We start from the raw sequence: 12,796 nt of genomic DNA on the forward strand, positions 1-12,796 counted from the left end.
ACAGTATATCCAGGAGAACTTTCTATATCAGTGATTAAGGAGTATCCTCATTCCTTTTATTACAGCTGCATAGTATTTTCTTGTATGGCTTACAGCATAATTCATTTTGTCAGTTCCCTCCTGACAGTTCTACCAGCAATGCATGAGAGTGCCTGTTCTTCCACAGTCTCATCCACCATGTGTTATGCCAATCTGATAGATGAGGAATGGTATCAGTGTAGTTTTAATTTTTATTAACTTATAAGTGATGTTGAGCATCTTTTCATAGAGCTATTTATTCACATTCTTTGTCTCCCACCATCTACTTTCTGGTGGGTGGGTGGGTTTTTTTTTCTTACTGACTTGTAGGAGCTCTTTGTGATATGCCTTGCAAATATTTCCTTTCAGTTTATCGTTTTTCTTTTGACTGTGGCTTATGGTGTCTTTACCATGCAAAATTTATTCTTGGGTAGTTGAATTTAGAATCTTTCATGGCATCTGGATTTTGAGTCATAGCTACAAAACCCTATTCCACTCCAAGTTTACAAACCATAGATACTAATACACACACACACACACACACACACACACACACACACTCCAGTTAGAAGATAGAGTGAAGAGAAGAATCCATTTACAATAGCAAAAAAGTAAATTAAAAAAACCCTAGGTTTAAACTTAAAGTCCAAAACCTTTATAAGGGAAACTATAAGACGCTCCTGGTTAACACAAAACTAGAACAAATAAAAAGACATCTGGGATGTTCTTGGATAGGTAGTCTTAACATCATAAAGATTGCCCTTCTAAGTTATATAAATTTAACATGACTCCAATAAGAATACCGAGAGGTTTTGGTATCTTTTTTTCACCTAGACAAGTAGATTTTAGAGTTCGTATGGAGAAATAGGTATAGCTAGGAAAACTCTCCAGGAGTAAAGGGAGAAATTTTTGCAGAAATTAAAACTTATACATAACTCCGATAATTCCAACAGTGTGGCACTGGCCCTTGAATAGACCATTGGAAAAGAATTGGAAATACAGAAATAGACCCAAATACATCCGGGAACTTAGATAGAGGTGTCCTCTCAAAGCAGTGAAGAAAAATTACTGGTCAATGAATGACATGAAAACAACTGGATAGCCATCTAGAAAAAGGCAGTTGGATTGATGCGTTCCACCAAGATAAACTCCAAACGGATCAAAAATGTAAATGTAAAGAAATGAAACCATAGAGGTGATAGACAACAATATGGGAGAATTAATCCCTTTGGAATCTTGGAAGGGGTTGATTCTTGATGACTCAGCAGTATTTCATATCAAAGACTAAATTTGTAACCAATGTCTCCCCTTAGCAGTTGTTTGTTTTCCTCCCCTCCTCAGTGTGTAATTCCTCAGTTTTTTAAAAGGACCCCCCCAAAATGAGTTTCCAAAGTAGATTCCCAGAATCATAAAACAATTGGATCTTCCCTATTAGAGATCACTTACTTCAACTCACTTAAGTCCTCTTTAATTCAAAACCTGCCACATTTTGACAGGCTGTAATCAACAAGAACTGGGTGACTGGCAAGTGATCATAAACTGTGTCTACACTGTCTGGATTTACAGTCCACATTGAGTGTGTGGTGGCGCTGGGGAAGGGCAGAAGAGAAAGTGCACCTCAAACAGCCTTTGATCCAATTCCATGCTGCAGGAGTCCAAGGGACCTGAGCGGGCTCTTAAAGGGCAGGCTTGATTCATATACAGAGAGGAGGTGGGTTCACAAGAAAAGGTAAGGATGAATGTGCCACAAAGTGAGGCGAGTTGATTTGCAACAATTTCCAGGGGGACATTTGAGACTATGACGTGTGTGCCCTTATTTCCTGTCCACCATGAAGAAAATATCTTCCTGCCATGATTAAAGGGGCTGAACATAGGCTGGTGAGGAAAGAATCAAGCGTACCATGGGGCCACAGGTAATACAAGGTTTAATGAGGGACAAGGTAAAGATGTAGTTGTCATCATGAAAACAAATATGATTCATCCTGAAAGCAGCTAGCAAACAGGAAAAGCACAGCAAGATGCATGGCAATAGTTGTAATTATCTGTCACTGCAGGTGTTTCTGCCACCTTAAAATCGTTAGGCCTGCACAATTCTGCCACCCGAGTTCACTTCAAAAGGAGTTGTACAAGTCAGCACGTAAAGTTTCAGGTTTCTAGAAGGGATTCTGGAAATGAGCGTCTCCCAGATATTCTCATTCGCCGAACAATTAAATGGGAAGACTATATAGCAGCTGCCGAGGAGACACCTACAGGGTTTCAACATGAACACGGAAATAGAATGCTGAGGTTTCAAAACTTTGCTATTATGAAAGAGATTGAAGATTTCAAGTAGTACTGAAAGCCCTGACATTTTGAGACAGCATGCCTAAAAGGAACAATTTTAAATAGACCCAAAGAAAATTGGAGGAGGGGTGGGACTGGGATCATGTGGCTACACGAGAAGATTCAAATGGAGGGCCCCGCAGAGCCTAGCTGTCGTATCCTAGGATCAGAATGTCATATTAGTGATTATTTCATCAGGAAAATATTTGCTACACCTATAATCTGGAAGTGATAAACAACATACCAGAGCAGAACATCCTTCTCCAGGATTAAATACCAAACAAAGTAACAGAGTTGACCCAGCTACTGGCCATTGGGATGAGGCCTTGTCCAGTTTCCACATCAAAGACCCTTTAAGTAAGCCATAGGCAGAAAAAAGAGGGATCACTTAGGACACTGGTTTGGAGAGGTTTTATATGATCAAGAAAACAAAGAAATGCAAATAGACTAAACTCAAGCTGGCTATTTATCTTGTGCATTTAGGTTCTCCCTGATTTGCCCCCGTCACTTGGTTAATCAAAAGATTTCCAAAAAATTAAAAAAATTAAAAAATTACTGGGCTATGTCAGCTCAGTACCTAATAAAAACGGAGCCCGGTTCAAGGAAGATGATGATGGGGTATGTCCAGCTCACTAAATGCATTTTCCAATTAGCTGGGCGATTGCTTTGTGAATCACTGACTTAATGAGCACACTAGCTAGGCAGTTCAGGACGTGATCCAGGTAGGTGGGGGAAAGCCCTGATTCAATCAAGTGAAAAGAATAAATGAAATGATTTCATGAGGGTGTAGACAGATTTTAGTCCACCAAGGTAGAGATAAATAATGCAAAATCTATCTTGACAAAATAAAGTGTGAGCTGTGCTAATGTTAAGGGAAAAAAATGTGCTAAACCCTGGGATGAATGGGTAAATTACTCTTGCACAATCATAAGTCACGGGAGGCAAGGTTAGGAATGGAATTATTTGGAGAATTGAAACAAAAGTGCTCTCTCTCTCCTAATGAACATGTTTTTGGAGCTAATCTTGGTATGTACTAGGTAACCTGTATCTTCTACTGTTTTCAGGCTGTTAGGAAACAGGTGTTTTCCATTTGTGGGGTTTTTCTTAATAGACTTTATTATTTAAAGCAGTTTGGGGTTCACAGCAGAAAGTACAGAGTTCCCATACACCCCTTGCCCCCACCAACTCATGAACAACCTCCCCCACGCTGTCCACATACAGCAGTGGTGCATTTTTTACAATGGATGAACCTACAATGACACATCATTATCACCCAAGGTCCATAGTTTGCATTAGGTTCACTCTTGGTGTTGTACATTCTATGGGTTTGGACAAATGTACAATGACATGTCTCCACCATTATGGTATCATTCAGAATAGTTTCACCGCCTTAAAAATCCTCCATTGGGGTTTTCTTCTTTAACTTAAAACAAGTTATTACGGAAAGTGTTAAATATGTACAAAAGCAGAAAGAATAGCATGATGAACCCCGTCCATGTACCCATCACCTGCCTTCAGAAGTTACCAACCATGGCCAAGCCCAATAAGACATCTGCAAAGGCTATGGGAACACAGCTATAGGCAGACTCGTATTAGTTTTGTGAGAAAAGGGTTTCTTCTCAGTAATTTTTGAGTAATTGAATTATTTTGGGGTGACCATGCATTAAGTATTAAATGTGCGAGGAAGTTTGCAAATGATATCTAGACCCTTGCTACTCCAAGTGTGGTCTGTGGACTAGCAGCATGGGCATCACCTGGAAGCCTATTGGCAATGAAGGCTCTCCGGGCCCCCCCCCCCCCGACCCCCCACCAGAGCTACTGAATCAGGGTCAGCAGTTTAACAAGATCTCCAGGTGATCTGTATGTGCATAAAAAGTTAAAAAGCACCGATTGTCTGGCCCAGGGTAGACACTTAAAATAGCCTCCTAATAATCCTGCAACAACACCTCAAGGCAAATATCATCATGCCCAATTTACAGATGAGATAACTGAAGCTCAGAGTTATTATTTGGCCTTTTCAAGATCTCACAGTTAACAAATTTAGACCTGTCTGGCTTCAGAGTTTATGATTTTACCACGTATAGCATGCTGCCTCCCAGCTATGGAGTTCACTTTTGGGGCAACTCAATAAAAAAAAGAAAAGGAGATGGTATGCGTTTACACAACACAAAAAACCACTAGTCATCTTGGTGGCAACAACAACAGAAAACCAAACTGGTTGCTATCATGCAAGCAATCGCTCCACCGAGAGACCTTTTCAGTTTGCAACCAGCTATTATGGTATCATGTAGACAGCTAAATATCTCAGAGCAGTCAGAAAACAAAACAAAAAGACTAGAGCACTTATCAAAGTTACTCCCCTTTGACAGTGACTGTTGACCCAAATAGGAACCAAACTGGAAACCACAAGCTCTCTCAGAACAAAGAGAAGATTTGCTATAGACCCAAAGAACCGGTAAATGCATTTAAAAACATCGGTCAGACCAGTTTGACATCACAGAGATAGGAAGGGCAGGTAGTTGACTATTTCACTTTCCAACCAGCTGCCTGGTTTCAACCTATACCTCTGAACTGTTTACACCAGTAAGGTAGGCTTACAGAGCTGAGCACTGCTGGGCAATGCAATAGGGCCTTCTGTTTTCTGGTAGCTTTTTGAAAGGAGTATTACAGGAAAAGGTAGGAAAAGCATAATTCCTGGAGCACACCCCCAGTTTAGCAGGAACTCATTAGATCTTGGGAACTTCTTCCCTGGGAGGAGATTAGGCCATTTCCTTCTCTTTCTGCTGCCCTAATGACTTGGAGGACCTGCATTGATGGATCAGCATGGCTACTCGGTTTTGCAATGAGCTGATTTGATGATTAATTAGCCTCTAGCAGGAACCTGAAGTTCTCAGCTCAAAGCCCCAGGGATCCAGTTCGGGGCAATCTGCCCTCACAAGCAAAGAGCAGGTGAAGAGGCACACAAACTGGCCTGGTGATAGGCTGCCACAGGGGTTATGATTCACTTTCTACTTTACAACCAAATGACCTGGACATAGCTTGCTGTTGTGAAAGTTATCCGACTGAAAAATAGCAAACCCACTGGCTCAAAAAAGCTAATTGTCTCTAAGCATGAAATCAAATTCCTAATGTATCTTCTCTGCCTTGTAAATAACTATTTGGCTCACTTTACCCCACATTCTTTTTTTTTAATCCCACATTCTAACGGATTTCATAATGTTTTATGGCCAACCTCACCCTCATGCAAAAAGTAAAATGAACAATACTAAGAATTTAGTCACAATAGGCCAAAAAAAATAAAACCGCCTAAGGTAAAATAGATAAGACTTATAAAAGTTATTTTAAGAATGTTTTTCTAAACATTGAGGAACATTTCAAAACAGGGTATTTTGAATACTGTATTTTAATGTCTTAATCACTATATTTTCCCTCTGAAACTTTCACAAAGACATTTCTAAGATCTGTTTATCTCAATGACCACCTTCACAAGGTTAGGAGGGCAGTTGCTGTTTATCCCTCTTTTGCAGATGAGGAAACTGAGGCTTGAGAGTTGAAGTGACTTGCCCTCCACAAGAAAGCCTCCCAGTGAGAATGAGCCAGAGCCGAGATCAGCATCTAGACCATGAGCTGGCCGTCTGTTTTCCCTTACCATGGGTTGAAGAAAAAGATAGCACAAGAGTAGCTGCAAAATTACCCCCTTAAAAAAACCAAGGCACCTGAGAATATGTCAGGATTATTAAATTAGTTGGAAATATCTTTTCGCTTTGGAAATTACAAATTACACCCATGGGTTATTTGGTGAGGGGGAAACTGCTGAGACATGAGTAGCTGCATGCATCATGTAAAGTGTGATGCTGACCCAGAGCAATGGCACTTGGGGTGGGACACATAGCTAGCTGCACTTTCTCCTTCCCTCCCTCACTGCTCATACTCTCCTCACCTAAGGGGAAGCGAGGAGTGTTCTGGAAGGCAGGGGCCTCTACTCAGAAAGTTAATCTCCAAAATATATAAAGAACTCATACAACTCAATAGCAAACAACCCAATTAAAAAATGGGCAGAGGATCTTTGGACATTTTTCCAAAGAAGATATACAGATGGCCAACCGGCACATGAAAAGATGTTCAACATCACTAAATATCAGGGAAATGCAAATCAAAACTACAATGAGATATCACCTCACACCTGTAAGAATGGCCATTATCAAAAAGACAAGAAATAATAAGCGTTGGTGAGGATGTGGAGAAAAGGAAACCCTTGTGCACTGTTGGTGAGAATGTACATTGGTATAGCCACTGTGGAAAACAGTATGGAGGTTCCTCAAAAAGTTAAAAATAGATCTACCATATCATCCAGCAATTCCACTTCTGTATTTTTATCCAAAGAAAATGAAAACACTAATTCAAAAAGATATATACACTCTCATGTTCATTGTGGCATCATTTACAACAGCCAAGATATGGAAACAAAGTGTCCATTGATGGATGAACAGATAAAGAAATTGTGGTACATGTATATACAATGGAATACTATTCAGCCATAAAACAGAACAAGATCTTGCTATTTGTGATAACACAGATGGACCTAAAGGACATTATGCTAAGTGAAATAAGTCAGACGAAGACAAATACTATATGGTCTCTCTTATATGTGGAATTGAAAAAAAAAAACCAAGCTCCTAGATACAGAGAACAAATTGGTGGTTGCAAAAGGCAGGAGGCTCAGGGGTGGGAGAAATGGGTGAACTGTGAATAAAAATTTTTTAAAAAGAAGGAAGAGGGCATACACTAGAATGCAGGGTCTCCTGGCCCAAAGACAGATGCCCACCCCACCTCTACCTCTGGGGCTGGCTGTGAAGAAAACCATTAGTGTAAAGTCATTTCTTCTAAAAGGCATGTCCTAAGGAGTCTGAGTGGATTTGTATATGTGCTGCTGCCCAGTTGAGGAGAGCATGGTGCTCGTTGTGAAGTGAAGAGCGAGTAAAATTTGTGCAAAGACCTTAGCATGACTTTGAGTCACTATTTTCTGATGTTATTACAATAGGCTGTAGAGTGCCCTGTAAAGCTCTCTTACCCACAAAGGAATCCTGGGGAATTGGGCTCCAGGGGAGTGGGACTGCAGTTCAGATTATCTCGTGGAATGAGCCTTATAGATATCATGTAGGTAACACACTCACAATCAGCCCAAGAAATAAATTCCACACATGAACCACTTACATTTGAAAGGCCCCAGTTGCTGGGGGCCAGACTAATCTGTAGTTAAGAAAGGGATTTCTGGAATTTTCTGTGAGCCTTCCAGGCTTCTTGCATGTCATCCCTCTCACTAGGTAAAAGGAATGGAAAAAGGAGATGCCTGTTTGGTACAGGACAGTGTGTGATGGGAAAATCAGCACGTGAGAGGGCATTTTGTAATATTTAATCTAAAGATAAGAGTTTTGCTAATTATTGCATAAGTTTATGGAAAGAAAAGTTTATGTCCTTGCTCTAAATATTTATGTTAAATACTTCAACACTCCTAAAATCCTGGAGAAGGTTCTAGTTTGTGTGTCATAACGGCTGGGTGGACTCTTGGAAGAGATATTGTAGAGGGGCTTTGGGCACAAAACGGGAGACTGGGCTGGAGAAGTCACTCATTCAAGCCTGAGATTCTGTGAAAGCCAGAGGTGCCAATCCATTTTCTTAAGAAAACTGTAGTTTTTACAATGCAAAATTATGGAGATGGAGAGCAAATTAATGGTTACCAGAGGTCAGGGATGGGGGGGGGGGGGGGGGGCAGGGTGGGTGTGACTATAAAGGCGTACACCAGGGAGATCTTTGTGGTGACGGAATAGTTTTGTATTTTGATTGCGGTGGTGGTTCCACAAATCTATACATGTAATAAAATGGCATAGAACTATACACACACATTGCACCTATGTCCATTTTCTGGCCTTTATATGGTGCTATGATTATGTGTGACGTAATCATTGGGGAGACTGGGTGAAGGGCAACTTCCTGTGAATCTATAATTATTTCAAAATAAAAAGTTAAAAAAAATTCTAGCACAGTTCTGCATTTCTCTTAAGTGCCTACAAAACCCTTCATTTATCCAATTTTTCTTTTGAGAGAACCACACCCCCACCTCCCCACCTCCACACACATAACTCCTTGACTCTTGAGAATTAGAACTACAGACTTAGAAACAAACTTTTCCTTTTCCATCTTAATTTCTTCATTGGGAAAAAAAATGTCAGAGAATGCACGTGCCCCTTCTTTTCTTTTAATCTGATGTTTTAGATGGAACTATTTGATTGGCAATGCCTTGAGCAGACTGGGGAGATTCTATATCTGATTAGGCCAGCTCTTCTCCCTGCCATAGAAAAAAAAGCAGAAACAGGTTAAATTCTTTTCATGCCTTCCATGTGAATAGAAGCATAAGGGTAGGAAGAAGGGAGCGGACAGGCCAGGAGGGTGTGGGTGTGGGGTCTTGTGGTTCTGAAAGGAGAGGCACCAGGCCACCACACAAAGCAGAGAGGCTCCTCTCAGCTCAGAGGGAGCTGTGCTTCTGGGGGTGAGAAACATGGAGAAACTGCCCCAGGAGGTCAAGCTCTTGGAAGAACAACAGCTCAGCTAGCCTCAGAGAGGGGCAGTTTGAGCTGAATGCAGAAATGTGAACCAGTTTCCCCTCACCACCTCCCCAAGTACACCAGAAGAGGAGACGGACAGAGCCTGAGCCCTTCAGTGGGAACAGATGGCTGTATGGGCAGGTTATAAAGGGATTTGGGATGAGAGCACCTGCCCCAAGCTGTCAGCTTTCTGACATACTCTATCTCCCAGAGGCCCCATCTTGGCCTTTGTAGATTCCACACGTCTCGCTAAAACTTCCTCGGTACATCTCATCTGGCCCATGTAACTGAGCACTTGATTATCAGTTGTCTCATATTATTCTCTTACTTTGAGTTACATGGGGCCTGGGTTCAAATCCTAGTTCTGCCGCTTGCTAGGTATGTGATCTTGGACAAGTTGTCTTAACCTCTCTGCTTCTCAGTTTGCTCATCTGTTAAATGGGGGTAATGCCTTACAGGGTTTGTAAAGTGTCTGGCACCTAACTGGTACTTAGCAAATGTTAGCCTTCTCTTTGTTCTGCTCATTGGTTCCCATGTGGATGCCACATCACTCATGAGACTGGAAGCTCCTAGAAAGAGCTTCTTTCTGTTCTTTCTGCCCCAGGACCTAGCATAGGGTTGGGCACACAGCACATTGTTAATGAGTCCTTGTTGGCTAGGCTAAATGGTGCTTTCCAGCTGCCTCAGTGATACTAATGGAGATCCACAAATGGGTGTAAGGGAACATCAACATTCCATTGCAAAGATATGAAGGTAATATGCTGAATTTTTTACTTCCTTGATACAGTGTTATAGTAAAACTGTCCACACGATAAGGCCTGCCTTTAGTGCAAATATAATTTTAGACAAATATTAGGTAGCTTGAGTAAAATTAAAGTCAAGGTTCAAGTATCTTGACAAAATGGCTTCTTGATCAGTTTATCAGTTGTGGAGCAGAAAAAAATCAATTACAGACTGACATGCTTATTACCACAGAATTGAGAAGGTCATCCAATATAGCAAAAGAAGATGAAATTGACTCAAGTCACATCTATACTCCAGTCATTGTCTCGGGACTACAGCTCAGTCTACAGTCATTTGTGAGGTACAGTGGAAAGAGCAATAGATCAGGAAATGAATACCAGAGCTATAGGCCCAGATTTCATCATTCATTCACTCATTCAGCCAACAAGTACGTGCTGAGTGCCTAACACGGAGCTAGGCTCTATGCTTCACAGACGTGATCCTGCCCTGTATGGAATTTACTATCAGTAGCTGTGTGATCTGTGGGAAGTCACTTCACCTCTCTGGGTCTCATACTCCCCATCTGTCAAATGGTGACAAATCTATTTATATCATCATTATGAGAATTCTATGAGGAGATGCAGGGACCAGAGCCCTGCCGACTGTGACTGTTCTCTAAGATTGTCTTCTACGTAATGGTTACATGAATAGCTTGTGATCGTTTGAAAATTATGCCCAAAATCAATTTCAAGGGCGCTGAGCATGTTCTGCCTATCTCGTTTTCCTTCCCTACATGTTGACAAGCCAACCAAGACCAGAGTGAGCAGGAGGGACAGAGAGCTCTGTTACATGGGGCTGAAGCATTATAGGGAACAGCACTCTGCTTTGTGTTCTCAAATGGCTTCGATTTCAGACATGCTTCCCGTTATGGGTTGAATCGGGTCCCCCAAAAAGATATGTTGAAGTCTCAGCCCTGGGCACCTGTCAAGGTAACCTTATTTGGAAAGAGGGTCTTTGCAGATATAACCAAGTTAACATGAGGTCATTAGGGTGGGCCCTAATCCAATATGACTGGTGTCCTTATAAGAAGAGGGAAATTTGTACACAGACACATATACAGAGAGAATGCCATGTGAAGACACACGTAGTCACAGAGGGGAGACGGCCATGTGATGATGGAGGCAGAGATAGGAGCTATGCAGTCACAAGCCAAGGCATGCCTGGGGCTACCAGAAGCTGGAAGAAGCAAGGAAGGATCCTCCCGTAGAGGCTTTGGAGGGAGCATGGCCCTGCCACACCTTAATTTCAGACTTCTAGCTCCTGGAACTGAGAGAATCAATTTCTGTTGTTTAAAGCCACTCAGTTTGTAGTAATTTGTTACGGCAGCCCTAGGAAACTAAGATAGTCCCCAAACAGAAATGGCCCTGTCACGTACTTCCCTCTGCCCTCCACATAGTCATAGTGCCCTTTCCTTTTCTGTACATGAATCCACATGAAAATGATGCCTTGATCCCTAAAAACGTGGGTGTCCAGAGTGGTGACAAAGCTTTTACAGAATACTGAATTCTGTTTTATGTTTTTCAAATAAGTCAAAATGAAAGGCAAGAGTGCCATCCCCCCCACACCCCCACTTACCCTCATTGCTCTCAAGTTTGATGGAAAATAGTAAGAGCAGGCAGGTATGGGACCCGCAGGCACGAGACCTAGTGAGCAAACAGCTGCCACTGCTAGCCCTCAGCATGGAGACTATCTTCGGAAAATCGTGGAATCCATTTTGGGTCCTGATAAAGGCCAGCAGGGCTTGAGGGAGAACAAACCGCAACCAAGGTTTCCAAGCATTGCAAAGTATCAGTGGGTTCTGAAGCCAAGCTGCCAGCTTGTCCCCAGCTAGACTCCACGCTTGCAGCCAACCAGGGGCTGCTGTCCCAGCAAAGGAGGCCTCACTTCTGTAGGACGAATGAGTGATTCATTTAATCAATGTGTATGTTTTATTTTGAAAATCACTATTTGGCAACAACCAGAGTAATAACTGACTCAGGAAAGAATCATCAACGGATCCTAAAACTAGTGAGTGAAAGTTTTATGAGAAGCCTGTTATTTATGTGGTCTCAAAGTATCTCCCCATACATTAGTTATTAAGTACAAAAAGGAAAATAGTATCTTTACAGTGGGACAACCTGGCAGACATCATCTTAACCAAGCAATCAAAGTTAACATCTCCAACAATCCTCAGGTGCCTTTTTATGTTTTACTTCTGCCCAAAGTGTATAACCCCTAGCCATGAGGACACATCAGGCAAACCCCAATTGAGGGACATTTTACAAAATAACTGGCCTGTACTCCTCCAAAATGTTGTCATGAAAGACAAAGAAAGGCTGAGGGCTGTTCTAGATTTAAGGAGACTTTAGAGACATGACAACTAAATACTGTACAAATGTGTGATCCTAGACTGGATCATGGACCAGAAAAACAATAGCTATGAAGGACATTCTTGGGACAATTAACAAAATTTGAATGTGACCTGTAGATTATATAATAGTATACTGTATCAATGTTATAGTTCTTGAATTTGCTACCTTTGCTGTGTGTATCTAACAGAATGTCCTTGTTCTGAGGAAACACCTGTTGAAGTATTAGGCGGCAAAACTTCTCCGCAACTAACTCTCAAGTGTTTCAGGTAAAAAATGTGTTTGTGTGTGTGGAGACAGAGAGAATGGTAAGTGAAACAAGATGCTAGCAACAGATGAATCTTGGTAAAGGGTATGTGAAGGTTCTTTTTACTATTTTTGCACACAATTTTCTGTAAGTTAAAGTATTTCTAATCAAAAATTTTAAAATATATTACTTTAAGCATTTAACCATGAGCCTGACGCTGTGCTAGGTGTGTGAGATAATTCAAGAGAGAACAAGACATGATCCGTATGCTGAACCCAGGAGCTCACAGCCTGGGGCAGGCGAGACAAATAGAGGCCTGCACAATTCGATGCGATAAGGCATGCTGTGACAGCATAGAGAAGGGATGCTAAACCCAGAGTTGCTGGGGGGAAGGGAGTCAGAGGAGACTCTTTACAGAGGAGGTAAAGGGGAAGCTTAAAGTTGGGGGAACTAATTAAGTTTGGGGTGCCAGTGGG

The 12,796-nt window shown here is 41.6% G+C and overlaps 1 protein-coding gene across 4 annotated transcripts in view; it reads right to left on the reverse strand.

The window, feature by feature from the left end:
- Positions 1–12,796, reverse strand: part of LOC124245679 (P2R1A-PPP2R2A-interacting phosphatase regulator 1-like) — a 77,630-nt gene that overhangs the window by 13,099 nt on the left and 51,735 nt on the right. For 3 of the 4 annotated variants that reach the window (XM_046673284.1, XM_046673289.1, XM_046673290.1), the window contains exon 11: positions 8,490–8,686. The exons of the other annotated variant lie outside the window; for it this stretch is intronic. In XM_046673284.1, the coding sequence (XP_046529240.1) occupies positions 8,659–8,686 (28 nt within the window). In that variant the 3' untranslated portion in view covers positions 8,490–8,658. Of the gene's footprint in view, positions 1–8,489; positions 8,687–12,796 lie in introns of those variants that run through there. 4 annotated transcript variants of the gene reach the window in all.

The sequence above is a fragment of the Equus quagga genome, chromosome 10, assembly GCF_021613505.1.
Source record: "Equus quagga isolate Etosha38 chromosome 10, UCLA_HA_Equagga_1.0, whole genome shotgun sequence".
NCBI lineage: Eukaryota > Metazoa > Chordata > Mammalia > Perissodactyla > Equidae > Equus > Equus quagga.